A 22,142-nucleotide genomic window follows, 5' to 3' on the forward strand; every position below is an offset into this window, starting at 1 on the left:
GGTAGTTTTCAGGCCTCAAGTTCACGGGTCGGAGGATGGCCGAGGCGAAAGGTCCCTCCCCGGTCCCGCCTTTTGTCCACGTCTCACTTCTCCCAGCCAATGCTCTCTCCTTTCCCCCGGGCCAGCCCCTCTCCGATCCGGCCCCCATTGGCCTTGAGGCTCAGCGTCTTGGGCCCTACCCGGAAGTAGCGTTTGGGGAGGTGGTTTCCTAGACTACGACACCGGAAAGCTGGGGGAGGCGCTCTGGGCTGCTGAGAGCGGAGGGCGGTGGCAGCGCTGGCGCTGGGGACCGGCTCAGTGGCTTCGGGAAGCAGCTCGGCGACGGCGGCCGCTCGCGTTCCTCCGCATCCCGGCCTCGACACGGCTCGCAGCTCCTTTGCCACCGGCGTCCGGCAATGTGTCCCACCGGCCGGGCGTAGCAGCTGCGCGTGCGCGGAACCGCGGGGCCATGAGCGAAGCCGGCGGCGGCCGGGGCTTTGGGTACTCGGTCCCCCAGCGAGCGCCATGGAGCCTGGTGGCGGCGACGGCCGCGCTCTGCCTGGTGTCGGCCACGTCCGTGTGGACGGCGGGGGCCTCGCCCATGAGTAGGGAGGAGAAACAGAAGCTTGGGTAAGGGTGCTTGGAAGCCTGGGGTGGGTTTCCTCGTGAGGCTGACCACGGGCGAGGTGCCTGTCATTGCGACCCGGGCGCCCAGTGGCCTCTCCTGTCGCGATTGGGACGGCTGTTGCCTCGAAAGAACCCTGGCGGGGTGGACAGGGTCCGGGAAAGTGGGGGTCGCCGCCCGCGATGCTACCTCGCGGGACTGTCGGGGTGTCGCCCGGGCCGTCTGTGACACGTGCAGGCTCCTTAAGGCCAGCCGCGGTGTGTCAACGCGGCTGCCATGTCACTGGCCCGTGAAGGGGGCTACACACCGTTTCCCTGCGCGCGAGAGTTCCGAGGTTGCCTTTCATCAGAGACGTGGTTAGATTTCTTGCACAAGTGAGCTCCCAGGTGGGAAATGTTGCTGATCTCACAGCAGTTAAGGAAATCATGTTTACACCTGTTACGGAATAGGGGGCGTTCATTGGAACTTGAACTTTACACATTTTACCATTTCCTTGCACTGCATTTTCATAGTAGAACAATATTTGATGGTAGTATTCAAAAGCCTCAATTAAATATACCTATTCACTTTACTCAAAGTAGTTTTATCAGTCTTGAAAGTCATAAAATCATCCGTTATATGTACAGCATTTAATTTAGAGTAAGTGTTCCTAATACACACCAGGTCCCACAAATGAATAAGGAAAAAGCCAAGAACCAGTAGAAAATGGGCAAAGGGCGTGAAGAGTTAATTCACACAAGAGGAAATGCAAATGGTCAATAAACATGAAGTTACTCAACCTCATAAATGTGAGAGATGCAGACTAGAACAATGAAATAGCTGGGTTTTTTGCCATCAGGCTGGTAAATACAAAACACAATACATGGATGGAGTACTGACTGGATAGTTGAGGTGTGAGAAGAAACTTGGTGGGAGTGTAAATTGCTGTAATTTATTGACAGTCTCCTAAAATTTAAATTGTATGTATTCTTTGATTCATTAATCCCATCTCAGGGAATCTATCCTACAGAAATAAAAGCACTATTAAAGTAGAGATAGGTGTACAGGGATTTGCATTTTGAAAGAACAGAGCTGTTCCTTGGAGCATCCATATTACGGAATAATATTCAGATATTAAGGAGGAGTTAGGTCGTCGGAAGGCTACCCAGAATATACTCCCAAGGCCAAAAAGATGTAAGCTGTAGAATACTATATGTAGTATCCCATGTTTAAAAAAAAAACAAAAAAACGGAAAAGAAATTGCTTAAGCTCAGAAAAACATGGGAAGATGACTACCTCCCAGAGTTACAATGGAGGTGAGGTCAAACCATCAGGTTTTATTTTATCGACATATACAGACTTCCATATTGTTTAAATTGTTGCAAGAGTCTTGTCTTAGTTTTTTTTTTTTTTTTTTTTTTGCGGTACGCGGGCCTCTCGCTGTTGTGGCCTCTCCCGCTGCGGAGCACAGGCTCCGGACGCGCAGGCTCAGCGGCCATGGCTCACGGGCCCAGCCGCTCCGCGGCATGTGGGATCTTCCCGGACAGGGGCACGAACCCGTGTCCCCTGCATCGGCAGGCGGACTCTCAACCACTGCGCCACCAGGGAAGCCCGTCTTAGTTTTTAAATAAAACAGCAATAAAAGACACTTGTTGGAAAATTTAAAGTGTCAGTTATCAAAACAAAATTACCAGTAAACTCTAATAAGTGTCTTAAATTTTCTCTTTGTGAATTTAATGTATCACTGATAACTGCTTTACTGAATACCCTACTCTGTGCCAGGCACTTCACATATACTATCTCTGTAATCCTCTCTACTTCTTAATGAGGTGGATGCGATCCCCATTTTGCAGATGAGGAAATTGAGACTCAAGGTTGACTTGTTCAACGTTACAGAGCTAAGTAAATGGTGGAGCCAGTATTCAAACCCGGGTCTGTATGACTTCAGAGCCTGTGCTCACTCCACTCTGCTACACTTCTATAAGACTTGGAGAGAGAAGCTTCAAGTCTGTTAAGGACAGCAAGTATTTTTATTTGATCACGACTCCCCTTTCTCCTTTTTTTGTTAAAAATGTTTGTTTGAAGAAAAGTCATTGGATAACTCATTTTTGACCAAAATAAGTTTTTAACTGTAGAGCTCCAACCAAATTGGCTTGAGATTTCAGCTCAAATTTTGAGATCATTTATGAAAGTGAAGTTACAGTTATTTAGGCTTGTTAATTTAGATTGCCTTACTCTAGGGTAAGAGTAGAATAAGAGTCTATAGCTACAAACCACAAATACACATTGCTTGACTGCTTTCTCATCCAGGAATTTTCAGGAAACAAAACTATGATTTATTAGGTTTACCTGTACAATTTTTTTTGAAAATCCAAATAATGATTTATGATAAAAAACAGAAAATGCCTATCCCTTTCCCTACCCCCCGCCCAAACTAAACTGATGATAAAGACTGAAATTATCATGAATAGTAATAGCAATTGCTCGGTTGCTTGCAGTTTATAGTTTATGGAATTATTTACCTGGTTATATGTAGTCTTATACTTCCTGGAATTCATTTTTTGTTTTTTAAATGTTACAAAAGTTGTTAATGTTTTTACTTAAAAAATGAAGTATAAAACAGTTCAATTTCTGTAGCATGTTGGCAAGCAATGTAACTATAGAAAAAGCTGATTTATAGATCTAATTTCCAATACATTTTTATCCAGTTGTTGAATAGATATAAAACCTTATAGAAAAAAAAATCTCTGTATAATATAGTAATTATTCTACCATTCTGTATTTAAATGAGTGTTAGGACTTATATGTATAATTAGGAAAGAGAGAGAGCTCAACTGGATATTAAATACCTCCACTTTGAAGTATTTGTTGTGAAATTTGATGATCATGTTCTACATAAGTGTAAGGATTGGAAAATAATGTGTCCTTGTTTGCAGTCGTGATTTATTCATAGTCTTGAAGCTTGAATGCTTGCAAAGTTGGGTTCACAAGTTAAAGCTTATGTTACCTGTAATACACGTGTCTAGGCACTACTATTACCAGTTACAGAAATTTACTTCTTGACAATAATTTTGTATTCTGTTTCAGGGGAAGGAAAAAAGAATTTCCATATTCCATTTATTGATATCAGTGCTTGAAGGGAAAATTTAGCTCCTTTTTTTTGTTTGTTTATTAGCTAATTTGAGAGCTCTTTATCACCTGCAATATAATAAAAAAAAAGTCTAGAAGGATTTTTTGAGATACTCTGTAATTTTCTGAGATAACTTGATCCATATTCTATCATACATATAAACATATAAAGAATTAGTGTTTTGGCAAAGTGACTTATCACCTTGTTAATGATTAGGTGTTTTTAAATGATTATTATTTGTAAAAAGTTGTCAGGACTTAGCTTGTTCAGTTCACAAGTTTGAGTGTACTTGATTCGGCTGGTTATTATAGCCAGGATCTGGAAATAAGTCCTTTTCTGTCTGCTAGCTATATTATTACCAGCATTTCATCATCCATGATTACAATTTTTAAAATGATAATTGCAATATAACCGGAGGTAAAGTAAAAATATACTTTAATATTTAATAGTCTCTTAATATTCTCTTCAATTCTTGCCATTAGTGATTGGAACTTTGGGAATAATAGTAAGAATTAATAAAAGATTACTAAAATATTTTTCTTCTGCTAATTATTGAGAGACTTGGCCTTTCCTGGCCATAACATTTTTTGCAGTTTTTCCTATAACCCTCACTCCCCCAGTTTGAGTGTTTAATTGAAAGACTGATTCCTTGGTCCCAATTTTGGAGGTTTTGACTTAGTAAATCTGGTGTGGGGATCAGAAATTTACATTTTACACAGTCATTTTGGGGATTTTGAGAAACAGAGTTAGCCAAAATACACAGATCTCTTTTCGAGGATTAGTTTTCTCGTATCAGGGGTGAATATTGTTTATTTGACTTTTGACAGAGTTTTTTAAAGGAGCCAAAGGTACATCATAAAATGTATCTTTTGGAAATACGACAAACATTAACAGAAATGTGTTAAACTAGGCATTAGTGATCTTATTCATTTAAGGGGAAAGGCAGAGTCTTCATAGAGTATCGTTATTTCATAGCAATACACACACCAACCCCTTTCTTTTGGTAGAATGTATAGTATAAGCAATAAATGGTAACAATTATTTCTTTGGGGTCTCTTCAATATTTTCCCCTTTCAAGACATTTATGTTAAATAATCTTGTTAAGAGGTAATTGTTTTTCATCATCAGATTTTCTTCTCTCTGCATGGCATGTATCATTCAGCAGTTTTCTTAGGAAATATTATAAAATGACTTTTACATAAATTGCTAGAATAGGAAAACTTTGGCTCATCTCTGCGTGATTCATGAAAGCTTGTCTACTAACATAGGTGTATTTCCTGACCCTTTTTATGTTCCTTCCTAACTAAATTTTTCTTTTGTTTTTTATTGGTATAAGTTTATGAAGGAGCATTAACTTTTTGAAAGACAATAAATAGAATATACTTAACTTTTTCCCATTTCTGCTCTTTTAAAATTAGGAATCAAGTACTGGAAATGTTTGATCATGCTTACGGTAACTACATGGTAAGTAGAAAGCTTATCTTTATATACTATTTATGAGAGCTGATTATTATGTGAGCACAGTCAACTGGGAATTTTAAAACCTGAATTAATAAGTTTTATTTCCTTTAAAAAATTGTTATTAATTTTTTTAAAGGAAGTTTTTAAAAAATAGTACAAACATAGGCTAACAGAGTATTCCTGATATTGGTTCTTAGAGAACCAATTTATTGAATAGGTAAGAATAAATTGAATTAGATTATGAAACTTTGTATTTAAATAGTTTCCTTTGATGCTATCAACAGTGTTTATTAAATATATAGTTAAGGTGGATGTAAACATGAATAAGATGTTATCTCTGGCCTTAAGGAAAATGATTCTCTTAATTAAAAAAAAAACTATTTACAAAATTACTTTATTCACTCTGAAAAAAACAATTGCTTAAGAGAGTCAAACTGTCACCTAGTTTCTGTCCAAATTATATCCTCATAGTATGCCTTGATTTGAATATATTTTGCTTTCTAGATATGCTGATCCATATTGTTTTAAAATGTCTTAGTGCTCACTTGAGATGAAGTAGCAAGTTCAGTTTTACAAGATGAAAAAGTTCTGGAGACCTGTTGCGCCATGGTGAATATACTTAACGCTGCTAAACTTACACTTAAAGATGGTAAATTTTCTGTTACATGTTTTGAACCACAATTAAAAATTTAATCCCCCTATAGTACAGGGGTAGGAGGTGGGGAAGGACATCTGTAGCTGCTCCCCCGCCCTGGCCACCTCTTGCCACTCAATAAAATGATCTTAAACTGCAAAAACATAGTGCTAATAATTTTTAAAAGATAACTAGCCAGCAAATTTTAGAGTTCAAGACATAATTTTACATGTAAATTTGTGTAATAATTTTGAAGAGTTTAATCAAATTATTCTGAGAATTACTTCTTAAGCCTTGTTATGTCAGCAGATCTTCTTTTATGATTAAGGCCTATAAAATGTAGTTGGGAAAAATTTGGCAGAGAACTAACTTTAATTGATTCTGCTTTAAGAATTTTTCAACTGATTCTGAGTCTATTTTTCTGTTACCCAAAAATCTTTATATATTGACATTATCTTTATGAACATGTAAGTACATATGCTTTTATGCATTTTTGTATTTTTTAAACATGTCTTATATTTGATAATTCTTATTCCCTTTTATACTGTACAGTTTTTAAGAGTACATACTGAGTTCTTAAATGTTTTTAGGACATGATGGAGATGAAGTTTCAGGTATTTTTAACCATGTTGAAAACACAGTTTTGAATTCATTTCTCAAGACTCAGCCATTCCCTTAACATTTCTTTCAAAATCATTTATCCCTGGTTAATTCAGTTCGGGCAAAGCATAATTTAACAAACCTAAGCTAGTAGTTTTAAGGCGGCCAAGTGGGTCCAGGATACACCCTCAAACCTAAGCCATGTCATAAATGCGTACTTTTCGTTCCAAAGTTGAATGCAGTGGTGTACAGCTGGATTAATTCAATACATCTCACTCTGAATAGGGTCCTCTCTTTGTAAAGCACGGTATCTTTAACATCTTGTTCCTTATTAGGTAAACAGCTGAAAGTTATATCAGTACATTTTTTCCTACTATAGAAATGGGTTTCTGACAGAGCAGCTACCAAGGGCAGCCCTCAGAGGACTTCCTGGTCCAATTCCTATTTATTGGACCCTAACTGGGTAACTTTCTATTATACCTACCTGCCTACAAGATCTAAAAGAGAGGGATTTCAATTCCAAAGACTGGAAACTCCTGGAATTAACACCCCTCTCCATTTTTCCAGTGAAGTCACACCCATCTGCAGTCTACTGCAATATGTATTTTAAAATATTCAACTGTTTTACAACATGAGTGACTCTTGCAATGTGCTTGTGCTATACTCAATTTATGTGAGGTTTGTAACCCAAGATTTAGTCTAGAATTCACACTTCCCCTTTTCAAGTTCTCAACTAACATGAAACAGTTCTAAAATATTAAACAGAGACCAGGTGCCCTGTACTTGTTATATAAAGTCAGCTGAAAATTTTTTCTAGTTCCTATACTCAGAAACACTGTTAGCTTGCTGTAGAGTAAAAGTGTATATAGGTTTTATAGTGAGACGGGTTTGAGTTCAAATCCTATCTCAGCTATTTAGCTTGGACCCTAAACAGATCATTTAATCCCCCTGAGCAGTGTCTTCCTATGTAAAATGGGGATAAGTACAAAGGATTATTGTAGATTCTAGGATTTTTGAGAACAAGAGACCATTTTCTTTAATTTTTAATAAATTCATCTTCTGTGCCTGTGCCTAGCTAGCATCATGCCTGGTACATAAATGTCTTATGTTTTGGTTTTTTGGTTTTGAAAGAACTGAATTGAATTCTTGTGAAGGTGTAATCAGATTTTTTTTTTGCATTTGATTATTGTGATATATCTTTGCCTTTTAAAATCAAAGAAATCATTTAGTAAATTTTATTAAAAATACAAGTTAATGGTAAATTTGGGGATCTATAACTCTGTTTACTTTGGTGTAGTCAGTTGCCTAGTATGCTAAAATGTAAAATGCCTGGCACATGGTAGGCATTTAATAAATGTTGAAAACTTTTCATTTCTTACTAGTTTTTAAAAATATTTCTCTCCAGTCTAGTATACAATTACAGCAATTCCTTTTAACTTTCTTGGTTCCCGGGAAAACACTGTTATTTTCCAAAGATTAAGAGCAAGAACTCTGGAAATGAAGCAGGACACCCTGAGGTGGCTCTGCCACCTACCAGCTGGGTTACAATGGGAAAGTTACCAAATCTCCCTGAACCTATTTCTTCATCTCTCTACAATGGTTCACCTGCCTCACAATGTTGTTGTAAGGATTAAACAAGTTAATACAATTAAAGTGCTTAGAACTTGTGTCCAGCAAATAGGAAGCACTGTGTAAGAGTTTACTGCTACCAACTGCTGCTGCTACCATCACTGCTACTAGTAATTCATTCTCTACCTGAGATTGAAATTGCCCTCCTAAAATTTGTCGAGGCTTTAACTCAGAACTCATTCCCCAGATTGTGCATAGAACTTTCTTCAAACACACTCATTCTTGCCTTGTTCTAGGCATGCAGCCTTTGAGCTTTTTTTTTTTTAATGACTCCCCAGGTTCTATTAATGCTGTTTTTCAATAACAGTGCCCTGCCAGCCTTAGGTAGATTACTGCATCTCTACCATCTCTTGGTGTTACATCCAGGAATTTTCTGATTTTATCAATTAATAGCATAAGTACCGACAATCGTAACAACTGTACTTGACAGATCTCTAGCCCCAATTAGACTGCAGTTTATCCACAATGAATTGCACAGATGGCTTTCTCTTTTCCCCAAATAGCATGAAATTAGATGTTTGTTTTGGCAGTTCTTGAGTAAGGTAAATACCTTAGACCACAGCTACTTTAGGGCTTCTATTAGCATGTTTTTAGTATTTGTACTGAGGTCTGTTTGCAGATTAATTTAGATGACAAAATAAATGTATTTAGGCCACCAAATAACCATTTTGGATCTGAGCTCTCTGATCTGATCTTTGTCTTGTAATGTTTTTCCTGTCTACTGTAGATAACTCAATTATTCACTGTTATAAGCAGAAACTACTTTGGTAGAGCCCTAAACATTATAAATAAACTCTAAAATCGTTGGTAAGCACAGTTTCCTTTAACTAGTAGCATCATACCAATAACCACTTTTAAGCTTGATTTTGTGAGTGCACAGTTCAGAGAAAGAGATCAGTCTTTATCATTTAAATAAAAGGAACTGTTTTAAAATGTAACTTTCTTGTGGATTTCTAGATTTATGTAAGTTTTCTTAGAATTATTTTTTTTCTAATTTTTTAAAAACATTTTTTATTGTGGTAAAATATACATAACATAAAATTTACCATTTTAACCGGTTTTAAGTGTACAGTCCTATGGCATTAATTACATTCACATTGTTGTGTAAATATCACAATCCATCTCTAGAACTCTTTCATATTTCCTTTTTGAAACTGTGTACCTAATGTTTCTTTTTGATAGTTTCTTCATCAAAAAGAGTACTTCTGTAAATAAAGTAGTTTAGAAGTGATATTAATAGTTGGGAGGAGGGAAGATATAAATGTATGTACATTTTTTTGCATAGACGATTGTAGGACTACCTTTTATTAACCATTGTTCCTTGGCCTCTACTTATAGAACATCCTAAAAATCTGCCAAAATGACTTAAGAAATTCTCTAGTATCCTCTCATAGTTTTTGTTTTTTTAAATCACACTCTGATACTCCATGTAGGATTTTAATAGAACCAGGTCTTTCTATTTATTTAGGTAGAATTTATAGAGAAAAAGATTTCCAATTTCAAATGCATGGTTCTGAGTCAGACAGTTGTATATAGTTGTTTAACCACCACCACATTTATGAGCTAGAACATTTCCATCACCCCAAAAAGCTTCCTCATGCTCCTATGCAGTCAGTTCCTTTTCTCCACCTCTGACCTCTAGCAACCATTGTGATTGGCTCTTTGTCACTAGTTTTCCCTTTTCTAGGATTTCATATCAGTGGCATCTTAAAATATGTATGTAGTGTTTTGGTTCACATTCTTTCCTGTAGCGTGCTGTTTTTGAGATTTGTCCATGTTGTTGGAGGTATTGTAGTTCCTATTTATTGCTCAGTAGTATTCGTTGATTTGATAGAACACAGTTTATTTATTCATTCACCAGTTGATAAATATTTAGCTTGTTTCTGGTCTTTGGCTATTACTAAAAGACTGCTGTGAACCTGTGAATGCAAATTTTTATGTGGACATACATTTTCATACTTAGGAATGGGATTGCTAGGTCATATGGGAAGGTTAAGTTTAACTTTTTATAAGAAACTGCCAAACTTTTTAAAGTGACTGTAACATTTTGCATTCCACACAAGCAATTATAAGAATTTTAGTTGCTCCACACCTTCTCCAACACTATGTATTTTCAGTCTTTTTAATTTTAGCCATTCTAGTGGGTGTGTAGTGGTATTTTGTTGTGATTTTAATTTGATTTTTTTCTGATGACTAATGATGTTGAAAATCTTTCCATGTGCTTAGTAAATCTTTTTTTGGTTAAACATCTGTTCAGATCTCTTGCCATTTTAAAATCAGGTCATTTGTCCTGTTATAACTGAGTCATAAGAGATATATATTTTCTGGATATCAGTCCTTTATCACATATGTGTTTTGCAGGTATTTTCTCCCCATCTGTACTTTGCCTTTTAATTTCTTAATGTCTTTTGAAGTGCAAATGTTTTAAATTGTGACCAAGTCCAATTTATCCTTTTTCTTTTATGATTCATCTCTTTTATAGCCTACCTAAAAAAATATTTGCCTAGCCCAGGGTCACAAAGATTTTCTTGTTTTCTTCTAGCTGTTTTATAATTTTAGCTTTTTCAATGAGATCTATTACCCATTTTGAGTTAATGTTTGTATATATGATGTGAGGTAAAGGTTTCTTTATGTATATATTTTTTCTATGTGGATATCCAATTATTCCAGCACTATTTGTTGAAAAAAGTATTTCCTTGCCCCACTGAATTACTTTGGCACCTTTGTAAAATCAATTAGCTGTATATGCATGGATCTGTTTGTAGACTCTGTATTTTTTTCCACTGGTAAATATCTATTTGTACATCAATATCACCCTGTCTTGAGTTACGTGATATTAAGTCCTGAAATCAGGCAATGTAAGTCTTTCAGCTTTGTTCTTTTTCAAAATTGTTTTGAGTATTTTAGGTTCTTTGTATTTCCATGTAAATTTTAGAATCACGTTGTCAGTTTCTACAAAAAAAAGCCTATTGAGCTATTGATTGGGATTATGTTGAAATCTATAGATCAATTTGGAGAGATTGACTTCTTAACAGTATCAAGTCTTTCAATCCATGAATATGATGTCTCTGTCCATTTATTTAGTTCTTAATGTTAGCAATGGTTTGTACTTTCCAGTGTACAGGTCTTGCACATCTTTTGTTAAATTTATTCATAATTATTTCACATTTTTAATGCAATTGTAAATGGTAGTTTTTCAAATTTTAATTTCCAATTGTCCATGTTATACAGAAATACAACTTTTTTCTGATAACCTTAGATCCTTGCTAAATTCACTTATTTCTAGTAGCTTTTTTGGTAGATTCCTTAGGATTTCCCACATGGTCAATCATGTCATCTGCAAACAAAGACTTTTCGTTCTTCCTTCCTCCAAACTATGTGCCTTTTATTTCTTATTATAGCAGTGGCTAGTACTTACAGTATTATGTTGAAAAGAAGTGGTGAGATCCTTGTCTCATTCCTAATCTTATGGAGAAAGCAGTTAGCCTTTCACTGTTAAGTATGATGTTGGCTGTAGGTTTTTCATAGATGCTCTATATTAAGTTCCTTTCTATTTCTAGTTTGCTGAGAATTTTCATCATCACAGGGTATTTATTGAATTATGCCAAATGCTTTTTCTGCATTATTGATAACAATCTTCCTAAAACAATCTGTTGGTAACAGGACTTTATTTCATTATAACATTAGTTATTATCATTTATTTATTTCATATAATATTATTTCATAAGTTCAATTAACTTTATCATTGATCAAAACCAAATTGATTAACATATATTGAAGAATTTGGAAACTTTTGTTCTCATCGTATTTTGATTAGAAACTTTTAAAGCATGCTAACACTCTACTCTGTTGTGATTAATTTAAAATTTTATGAGACAACTGCAGTTTTGTTACTTATTTCTCCTCAGCGCTGAGAAACATTCCAGAAAATATGTTACCTCCAAGGATCATATGTTCAATGTAGAAGTATTAATAATTTAATAGTTTAGATAAATGGAATCCTTAACACCTGAAAAATGGTTTAATAAGTGAGTATAAATAGTGAACAAAAGGAAAAAGGAAAATTTGACTTGGAGTGAAAAGAGAACTGAGAAATTATGCAAGTTCAATCAGTAATTAGCATATGCTATCAATATATGATACATCTATCTTTTATTAAGTATCATTTAGTTTTTATTTTAGGAAGGAATACTTTACCTGCCTCAAGGAGGGAGGTGTTTAACAATAAGGATCTGGAATAAACCATTTGAAATGTATGTAACTTTATGGGAAATTAAATAGATTTGATATCTTCAATAACTCACTATTATAAATAATACTTTTGTCTTATTAGTAGAATAAAGTCTCTTCCCTTTGCCTAGTTTTTGGAATTGGTTTTACTAAAAAGTCAGTTTTGGATGCCACTTTGATTTGAGTGTTTTGAAGCAGAGTTATATCAAAGTGGCAGTAAATTTAGAATCTGATGTGGAGAGTCTACTATGTTTTGTTTTATTTTATGTTTTTTCTCTTACTTTTAGCTAGGCACCTGTTCTACTTAATTGATATAGGACTCTTTTATCACCTGAGTTTTATTTTGAGTGATAATTTTTAAAGGTTTTTTTTTTTCTGGCTTTGAGTCATAGCAGTATGAATTTCTTATCCTTTGTCTTGGCAATACATTGTGAAGAGAAGGCATTACTGTAACCTCAAATAGCCAGGATGTTTGAAGTGTAATACAGCTGTTTATGTGCCATGTATGCATTTCTCTGAATTTATGCAAACCAACTGTAGTTAGCTTTGTGGTTAACCCAAAGAAAAGGCTGTGGTTTTGTTTCTATCGTTAATGTTGAAACAGGGACATAAAGTATTTTTACACCTGGTTCAAAACTCCCTTATTTGATTATTCTGGTTTGCAGTTGCTATTAATATTTTTCTTACCTGGATGAGCTTCGGGTTTGAGTTTATTTCAGACAAAGGTGTTTGTGTATGTTTGTGAGTGTTTTGCAAAACCCTAAAGGTAGTAGTATTAAGTTTTATAAGCAGCGGTTTAAAAAGTCAAGAGCTCTTTACAATCAGATTAACATTTGAATGATCTCTTACAAAGTACCTTGCAAAATATATCAGCAAGTTTTAAAAAATATTACTTATCTTGAGTTACTTCTAAGTGTTGTTTATATGTGTTAGATATAAAACTGTAAAGCAGGTGGGATAGGGAGGGTGGGAGGGAGACGCAAGAGGGAGGAGATACGGGAACATATGTATATGTATAACTGATTCACTTTGTTATAAAGCAGAAACTAACACACCATTGTAAAGCAATTATACTCCAATAAAGATGTTAAAAACAAAAACAAAACTATAAAGCAATAAAAACATTGTGCATTCTGATAAATCACGGTCCTATTGGAATTAACTGAAAAAGTAGTTAGGAACTTGACATCTAAAAGACACATGTAAAAGTAATTAGGAATTTATACTAAAAATATATATATAGTATTAATATTATGAAATATTGAATTCAGAATTTAGTAGCTGCATGTGGATTCTAATTATATCAAAACATTTGTTGCCTGGAATCCTTTCCTCAGGAAATAAATCATTGTAGAGCACAAAACTTTTTAAAATACCTGAAGGATTGAAGTCTGCGGTGCTTTTTGTATTTAGTCTACTTTAATTTTAAAAAAATTTTAATTAATTTATTTTTGGCTGCATTGGGTCTTTGTTGCTGCGCACAGGTTTTCTCTAGTTGCGGCGAGTGGGGGCTGTTCCTCGTTGTGGTGTGCGGGCTTCTCATTGTGGTGGCTTCTCTTGTTGCAGAGCACGGGCTCTAGGCACGTGGGCTCTAGAGTGCAGGCTCAGCAGTTGTGGCACATGGGCCTAGGTGCTCCGTGGCATGTGGGATCTTCCTGGACCAGGGCTCGAACCCGTGTCCCCCGCATCGGCAGGCGGATTCTTAACCACTGCACCACCAGGGAAGCCCTTTAATTTAAAAAAATTATTTTTGATCTTTCCCTTTGTGTTCACCATGTGTTTAGTGTTCCTGACCTCTGTTCTGTTTTTCTGCTGCTAATGTGCTGTGAGTTTGGAATCTAGATAATCGAGTTTAGTGAGAGGCAGTAGGATAGAGTTGGACATTGGGAATCAGGAATATTTTTGCTGAATTTTAAGAATTAAGAATCATGTGGACATACAGGTATAGGAGGAACAAGTCATCTTCAAGGTACAAAAGATCAGACTAGTCTTAGAAACTTTGCCAAGGTGATACTTAATGAACAAGAAGGTTGTGGAATAGTATTTTCAAATTTCTGAAGCAAAGAACATATGTTGCAGGCATTTTATAACCATTCAGATTGTTCTTCAGGTATAAGGCAAGAGCCAGCCTAACCCAGAAGGACCAGAAAAATAACAGTACTGATGACACTATTTTAAAATAACTAAACAAAAATAACTTACATGAGAACAAAGTTCAGGCAACCAAGAGATGAATCAAAATAAAAACTCAAGAATGGAGAAGCCAAAGAAAAATGGTGTGTGTTGACTCCATTTAAGTAGAATTCTAACACTAGCAACTGTGGGAATTATAGTTCCAGACCAGAATACAAATGTTATAAACCTTTTAAAATCTTTGTCAAACATTAAAAATTTTCTTTCTGATGAATATAAATGTACAGAGAAATTTTTTAAATAGCTGAAACTATTATTTAGTATACCATAATTCAAAATATTAGAGACTTTGAAATTTAAAATGTTATTTCTTTGCAAAAACTTCACTAAGTTAGAACAGTGCTTGCCTTGCTTGCCTTCTTCTCATTGTATAACTCAAGATATGGACCATACATCTCTGCTATACCTTGTATAGAAGGTATAAAAATTTCAATATTTGGATCAGCTTCAAAAATTTTATCCTTTGCCCTCTGTGTCATGAAATATCTCTGGGAATTCCTTTAATGGGGAGTTTTCTGCAGGCAATATTTCCTCTGCAATGTCTTTATCCTTTTATGTCACAACCAGTTTTTTCATCTACGTGGATAATTTGGCCTTCACTAAATTCCTCTGGCTGCATATCTAGATACTGTTTGAATGGCAGCAGTATCAACATTCCATGGTCAGCTGTTTCTTCTATAACCCCTTTTATGTTCAATTTGAATTTCACTTACAGTGTTATCACTTTTCATTTCTTTGTGAACTTCCATCCTCATTGGTTAATTTCCTCTTTTGATTGTTTATTTTTATAAATTGTCAAACTGTCATGTAGGATTATCACTAGGTGACAAGGAGGCACATAACTTCATGCTTGCTGTCTGTGAACTAAACAGTAGATACACAGTGATCAGTCACTAATTCCACTTTGAAAGGAGTTGTGTGATTGATCACTGATTATTTACATAGTGATCTGTGGATTGAAGAACAAGCATCAAGGTTTGCATTCTGTGCAATTACTTAATAATACAGTGGTACCTGAGATTTGAACTATGTTTTTGAGAGTTTATTTAAGTAAATTGTGGATCTCAATTTTTAAGTGTATAGTGAAAACATGCAAAGTGAAAACTGCCTATAATAATATAATTGATAAAAATTCTGAGTTTAATTGGGGAAAGGTATGAGTATATTAATCCTATTATTCTTGTCAAGTAGTCAGTAAATATTGTCTAAAGTTGAAATATGTAAATACAGTGATTCTAGCTTCTAAATGTTTCTCATAGTCACATTTTATTAATTTTAGAAGAATCTTTTAGGGACACTCCCCTGGTGAAGAAAATACAAACTTCAGCAGGTTTTTCTTATTTCCCTCCTTTTCTGTTAAGACCCTCAACCAGTAGGTGGAGATATTCTAGTCCAGTTTCATTGAAGCACCTACCCAACTTAAAGAACCTACTTCACTGGCTTATGGCCATGCATGCAGGGCCAACAGCATCAAATCTCATACCCTTTGGGCATTAACATATTTCCCACTAAGGCCTGTCTTTTTATTCCTAATGCCCATGTTGTGGTCAGTGCAGCTTCACCTTCTACACTCAGCTATTCAGTTTTAGTACTTGAACATTTCTTTCCTCATTCTCAAGCTCAGCTATGTATTAAAAAGAATTTTAAAAATTTATACAACATTTCACTGTGTGTAGTAGACAGGAGGGAGGATTCTTGCATGTGCTTCATTATCACCTAGACTAGAAATACTGTGTCATGATCATTCATTAAAAAAATCTATTCAATAGTATGCCAGACTATAAAGTGCCTATTAGTTGAATCACTGTTGTACATCTGAAACTGACATAATTTTGTACATCAACCTATTTCAATAAAAAAGCACCTATTAAGAAATATGTGAGACCTATATGAGGAAACTGAATTCATAAAAGAAGATCTGAATTAATACATTGATGTAGTATTCCTAGATTGGAAGATTTAATTGGTAAAGATATCAATTCTCCCCAATTTAAGCTCTTCCAATTAAACTCTCAGTGGAATTTTAAGGAAATTTTAAAGTTATCCAAAAGAGTAAACTTGAAAAAGTCATTAAGAAAATTTAGAAGAAAATAATTGAGGGGAGTGAACTGCTTAACCAAGTAGCAAGGCATGTTGCAAAGATAGAATGATTAAGATAATGGTTTTGAAGCAGGAAGTAGGTTTGTGGAACAAAGTAGAGGCTACACAACTGTATGTTTGTGTAGACACTTTTGAACTAATAAGCTGTATTTCAAGCAATTAAGGAAAGGATGAATATTTTAAAAGGTGGTATGTAAGAAATTGGCTATTTGGGGGAACAAATACAGTTACATCCCTATTTCACATCATAAACAAGATTAGATTCCAGGTGGAGTAAATATCTAGACATAATAAAAATAAAATTATAAGAGTACTGTTTTCAGAGACTCAACATAGCCTTCTTAACCATACCTGAAATTTAGAAACTATGAAGAAAGAGACTAATAGATATAACTACATATATAAAGCTTAAAGTAAAAAGTACCATAAACAAAGTTAAAAGCCAAATGAAAGACGGGAGAAAAATGCTTACTGTGTATAACAGTGTATAAGGAGTCTCTTGGCTAATAAGACAACCAATAGAAAATGAACAAATAGAACCAATAGAAATAGAAAATGAACAAAGGGTATAAACAGACATTTCAAAAAAAGAAATAGCAATAGCTAATACAAAAAGAAATAGCAATAGCTAATACAAAAAGATATTTATCCTCATTAATAATGAAACTTGAGATATCATTTTTTATCCACGCTATTGGCAAAATGTAAACTATTGATCATCTCCTATGTTAGAGTATTGTAGGAGTGTAAATCGGTGTCTTCAGTTTGATAGTAGCTATCAAAAATTAAATATCCATACCTTCGACCCATTGGGTCTGGCTTTAGGGATTTAATCCATAGAAATACAAGTATATGTACAAAAGACATGGGCATATAGCTGTTTATTGAAGCATTTTTTATACAGTGAAAAATTGAGTTCAACCTGCACATTCATCAATAGAGGAATAAATAAATAAATTTTAGCATATTCATTCTTTGGAATAGAATATGAGGAGCAAGTACTATGAAGTAAGTGTATAGGCTCTGGAGTCAGGTTGCCAGGTTTGAATTCTGGATCCATCATTTGCTAGTTGCATAACATAGGCTTACTTAACTTTTCTGGGCCTCAGTTTTCTCATCTATAAAATGGAAATAATTGAATCTGTTTCAGAGGGTTGTGTGATAAATAAAGTATATAGAACAGTGCTTAGAACATAAGTACTCAATAATACTAACTAATATTAAATTATCACTTTGCAGTTATTAAAAAGAATAAAATACATCTGTAAAATTCCAGCATGGAAAACCCCATAGTGATTTAAGTAAACAAATTTTAGGACAGTGTATGCATATGGCATGAGTACCTATTTGTAAATGAAATTTTTCAGTGATATATGTGCGTGTATTTCAGTGTGTGTGGATAAATCTGGAAGGATAAATGCCAATTGTAACAGTAATTATCTCTGGGGAGTGAGATTGGGTGGAGGGGAAACGGATTGTCAGATTTTCAAAGAAATATTTTCCTGTATTTTTTTTCCAAGCATGTATTGTATTTATAGCTAAAAAGTTTTTTTTTCTTTTAAGGTTCCATACACTGTAAGGATAGTAGAATTTTTGATTAACTTTTATTTTACTTAAAAAAAAACAAACCTGTGAAAAGTTGTGTTCTCTAAATGGTGGGTGCTTTCTCTTGTTTTCCTTAGTGACTCACTGAGATTTTCCTTGCAGGAACATGCGTACCCAGCTGATGAACTCATGCCTTTGACCTGCAGAGGTCGAGTTAGAGGCCAAGAGCCAAGTCGGGGTGATGTTGATGATGCCTTGGGAAAGTGAGTATTAACAAAGGAATGGCAAGGCATCTGAGAGTTCCCAAGTCTTAAGACATCTCAGAGGCAGTGTACAGTTGTATATCTGGGGATTGGTTAAATTTCAAAGACTGCTTTAAGTATTACATTAAGTTCCTTTATTCCTTTCTGTTACCTTTTTTAAAATATTAATCAGTTTACCTCTTAGATCAGTGAAAAGTTGAGTAGTTTGTTAAGATGGATGTAACTTTTAGAATGTATATAAAGTCACTGATGTGTTATAAGATGTTGATGCTTTAGTATTTTTATTTGCTTTTAAAAGAGCTAATGAATATTTTTATTCATTTTGAAAGATATGTAGTTATGCTGAACATAAATGTGATGTTAAGGCTTTTCAGGTTCTTTCAGTGTTTTACAAGTTACATGGTACTGTAGATGCATGGAAGTCCTAGTTAATGGAAGCTTCCAGTCAGTAGGATGTAGATATGTCTGCTTATACATTCATGGATAAGATATTCAGAATTCTAATGTATATCTTACTATACTTGTTTCTTAGATTTTCCCTGACACTGATTGATTCTTTGGACACTCTTGTGGTAGGTTTGATTCTTCTTGAATTATTTTATGTATTTCTTAATATGTGCACTCAAGTATTACGAATATAATCGTTACACAGTAAGTCTGAAATAGAAGCCTTCAGAATTTAAGATGATTTGATCTTTGCTTCTAAATAAATCTTTCACACTCTTGAATTGATAACGTCATGTGAATGTCAAGTGAAATTATGTAGAATCATGGAGATACTCAAATAATTTATAAGTATTGTCAGTTTATGTGATGGCCCCTTAATCAGGAAAGTTGTTTCCCTTTGGACAAGGAGGTTGATGATATTGGAAGAAAGTAATTCTAGAAGATGCCCTTGATATTCTTGTTCCAGAAAGACGTGCCACAATCATACTAAAATTGTTAAATTAGAATTCTTATGTGTTATGTTCATTAAAAATTAAATTTTTTATCAGAAGTGATTTTTAGCACCAAGTGATCACTACTTGGCACTCCTTTTAAACCTCATGGGATACAAAATCATTTAAATTAATTCTAGTTGGGGACAGTTTGTGATGGCAGAGGGGAATGATTGAATTCCAGATGTCATGATTTCTAAAGGTAGTATCTTTCTAGTTCTTCACTCTCAGATCATTTATGGTATAAAAATTAGGCTTGTTTCAGGATTTTCCTTAAGGCATAGTTCTCAACTTTGAGTTAATGTCTGAAGTATTGATTAATATTTTTTTAAAAGGACAAAAAACCTTTGTGGTGGCAGAAATTTTTCAGAACCTGGCTTTTCTTCCCAGTATTGATTCTACATTCTTCTTTCACTGGGTGATTCTTTTTTCTTTTTCTTTTTTAACCAGAGACTGTCAACTATATCAGCACCTTGGAAATATTACCTGTGAAGTTTTAAAAAATACACTTCTCTCCCAAGTTACTCTGATTTAATTTTCCTGGAGTGGGACTGGGCATTATTATTTATTCCTCTAAAGCTTCTTCTTGCTTATAAAATTCAGCCATGGTTGAGAAGACCTTTTTTGTTAAGAAGACCGTGGTTGTTTAGACCTTTTTAGCTGTATCAGGGTTTTGAAAGTTGTGACTTCAGTTTTCAGAGATTAAAGGAATGTGTGAACCATGTTATAATGGCTATGAGAATGAGAGAGAATATTGTGTACCTTATTTTTGGTTTAGTGGTCTTATTTTTGGTATAGTGTTCTGCTGTAATAGAAGAGAAAAAGATAAACAAGTATCCCAGGAGGCACAAATTACCACCCTGGGAGAAGCTAAGTGGTGTTATTTATTTATAGGTATAGCTGGATGATGCACATCAGCTCAATCTTGATATGGTAGGGTGAGTGAGGAGCAGTAGCTGTGTATTAGGAAAGACCATAGGTGGACTTAAGTTTGTTTCTCATACTGTCATCTTGGCTTTATCCTTATATACAGTAGGTTCTCCATCATCTCTCTGTAAGCTCTTACTGATTTTTATGAACATGGACCTCAGATATTCTCTGTGTTTTTAAAATTTTTATCAGAAATGAAGGAGAAAATGTGTTTCTAGGCTGCCTAACTTTCCTATATTTAGAAACCTATTGGTCTCTAATTGAGCAGCCATTATTATAAAGGTTCTATTCTGCTTTGAAGTTATACCACTTCGACATTGGTTCTCAAAATATGATTCCAGCACCACCAGCATCAGCATCACTTGGCAGCTAGTTAGACATGCAAATTGTAGGGCCTCATCCCAGACATTATTGAATCAGAAAGTCTGGGAGTACGGCCCAGCAGTCTGTTTTTTTAACAAGCTTCCAGATGATTCTAACGTATGCTAAACTTTGAGAACCACTGTGTAATAATGCAGTGCTTTTTAAACTTCAGTGTACTACAAGTCATCTGGGGATCTTGCTAAAATAAAATGCAGATTGTGATCCAGTAGACTGAAGATGGGGCCCAAGGACATGTGTTTCTAGTAAGTTGCCACTTGGTGGTGCTGTTGCTGCTGGTCCATGGACCACACTTTCAGTAATGTTTGGTGTAACTTGAGTTCTAACTCCTCGTAGCCGGGAGTACCAAGAAGTGATCACCTAATATTGATATGTGACCTTGACCAAATTATTTAGCTTCTCTGGGCCCCTGTTTTCACTTCAGAAGGACCTAGATTAGATATCTAAGATATCTATCAATAGATACCTATTTAAACAGAAATAGTAGAAGAAATTAAAGTAGTTTGGAAGTTGTTTCCTACGTTTAGAAGGAAAGTTATCTTGTACATTTTATCAATACAACTATTAATATTTCTAATTTACTTTGTGATCTTTTTTTTAGATGTTGGGTATAGGATTTTATTAATTAATTAATTTTTGCTGTGTTGGGTCTTCGTTTCTGTGCAAGGGCTTTCTCTAGTTGTGGCAAGTGGGGGCCACTCTTCATCACGGTGCGCGGGCCTCTCACTATCGCGGCCTCTCTTGTTGCGGAGCACAGTCTCCAGACGTGCAGGCTCAGTATTTGTGGCTCACGGGCCTAGTTGCTCTGCGACATGTGGGATCCTCCCAGACCAGGGCTCGAACCCGTGTCCCCTGCATTAGCAGGCAGATTCTCAACCACTGTGCCACCAGGGAAGCCCCTGTGATCATTTTTTGATTTGTGGTTTGTTTATTTGAAAATCTTAGAGGACATATCACTTGGGACAGGATGCAACCTTATTGTTTTTATTTTGGTCATACCATAATATGTAAAGTAGAACTTCTCTTGTCAAGTTTGATCTTTCAATTTAAACTCTTGTTCATAATTCTAGCCATCTAGTTTCTATTGATTGTAATGAAGTCAAGCACTAAAACTTTAAATTTACCACTAAATTCAACATGGCCATGAAATCTACAGAAAGAAAGATATTGAACAAATTAAAGATAATGGGGGAAGGGAAGAGACCTGAATTTGTTCTTTGTTATCAGCTAGGTGCTTAAGAAACTCATCAGCTAATGGAGATGTTAGAATGAATTTTTAGCTAATTATGGACAAACAACTCTCTTCCCATTTTTATTCTCCTTTGAAACAAATAGCGTTGGTACTATTCTTGGTAACAGTTCTCGGGAGATAGACTTTGGAAGAATAAAATGAACAAAATGATACTAAGAAGGGGTGTGTGTGTAAGGAGTGAGTAGAACAGTTTTGTTTCCTTCTAGAAGTGATAGAGGGCTGTGCGCATCTGCATTTGTGGCTGCAGAATTTGAGGACTTTGAGATTAAGAAG

General features: G+C 35.2%; 1 protein-coding gene across 6 annotated transcripts in view; it reads left to right on the forward strand.

Annotated features, from left to right (window-relative positions):
• The first annotated feature begins 234 nt into the window (after positions 1 to 234).
• The window catches only part of EDEM3 (ER degradation enhancing alpha-mannosidase like protein 3), a 96,595-nt gene continuing 74,687 nt past the window's right edge, over positions 235 to 22,142 (forward strand). For all 6 annotated transcript variants that reach the window (XM_060295386.2, XM_060295384.1, XM_060295394.1 and 3 more), the window contains exons 1-4: positions 235 to 609; positions 5,132 to 5,177; positions 18,268 to 18,368; positions 18,901 to 18,940. In XM_060295386.2, coding sequence (XP_060151369.1) covers positions 449 to 609; positions 5,132 to 5,177; positions 18,268 to 18,368; positions 18,901 to 18,940 — 348 coding nt within the window. In that variant the 5' untranslated portion in view covers positions 235 to 448. The remainder of the gene's footprint in view (positions 610 to 5,131; positions 5,178 to 18,267; positions 18,369 to 18,900; positions 18,941 to 22,142) is intronic.

This window comes from Globicephala melas, chromosome 1 (assembly GCF_963455315.2).
Source record: "Globicephala melas chromosome 1, mGloMel1.2, whole genome shotgun sequence".
Classification (NCBI taxonomy): Eukaryota; Metazoa; Chordata; class Mammalia; order Artiodactyla; family Delphinidae; genus Globicephala; species Globicephala melas.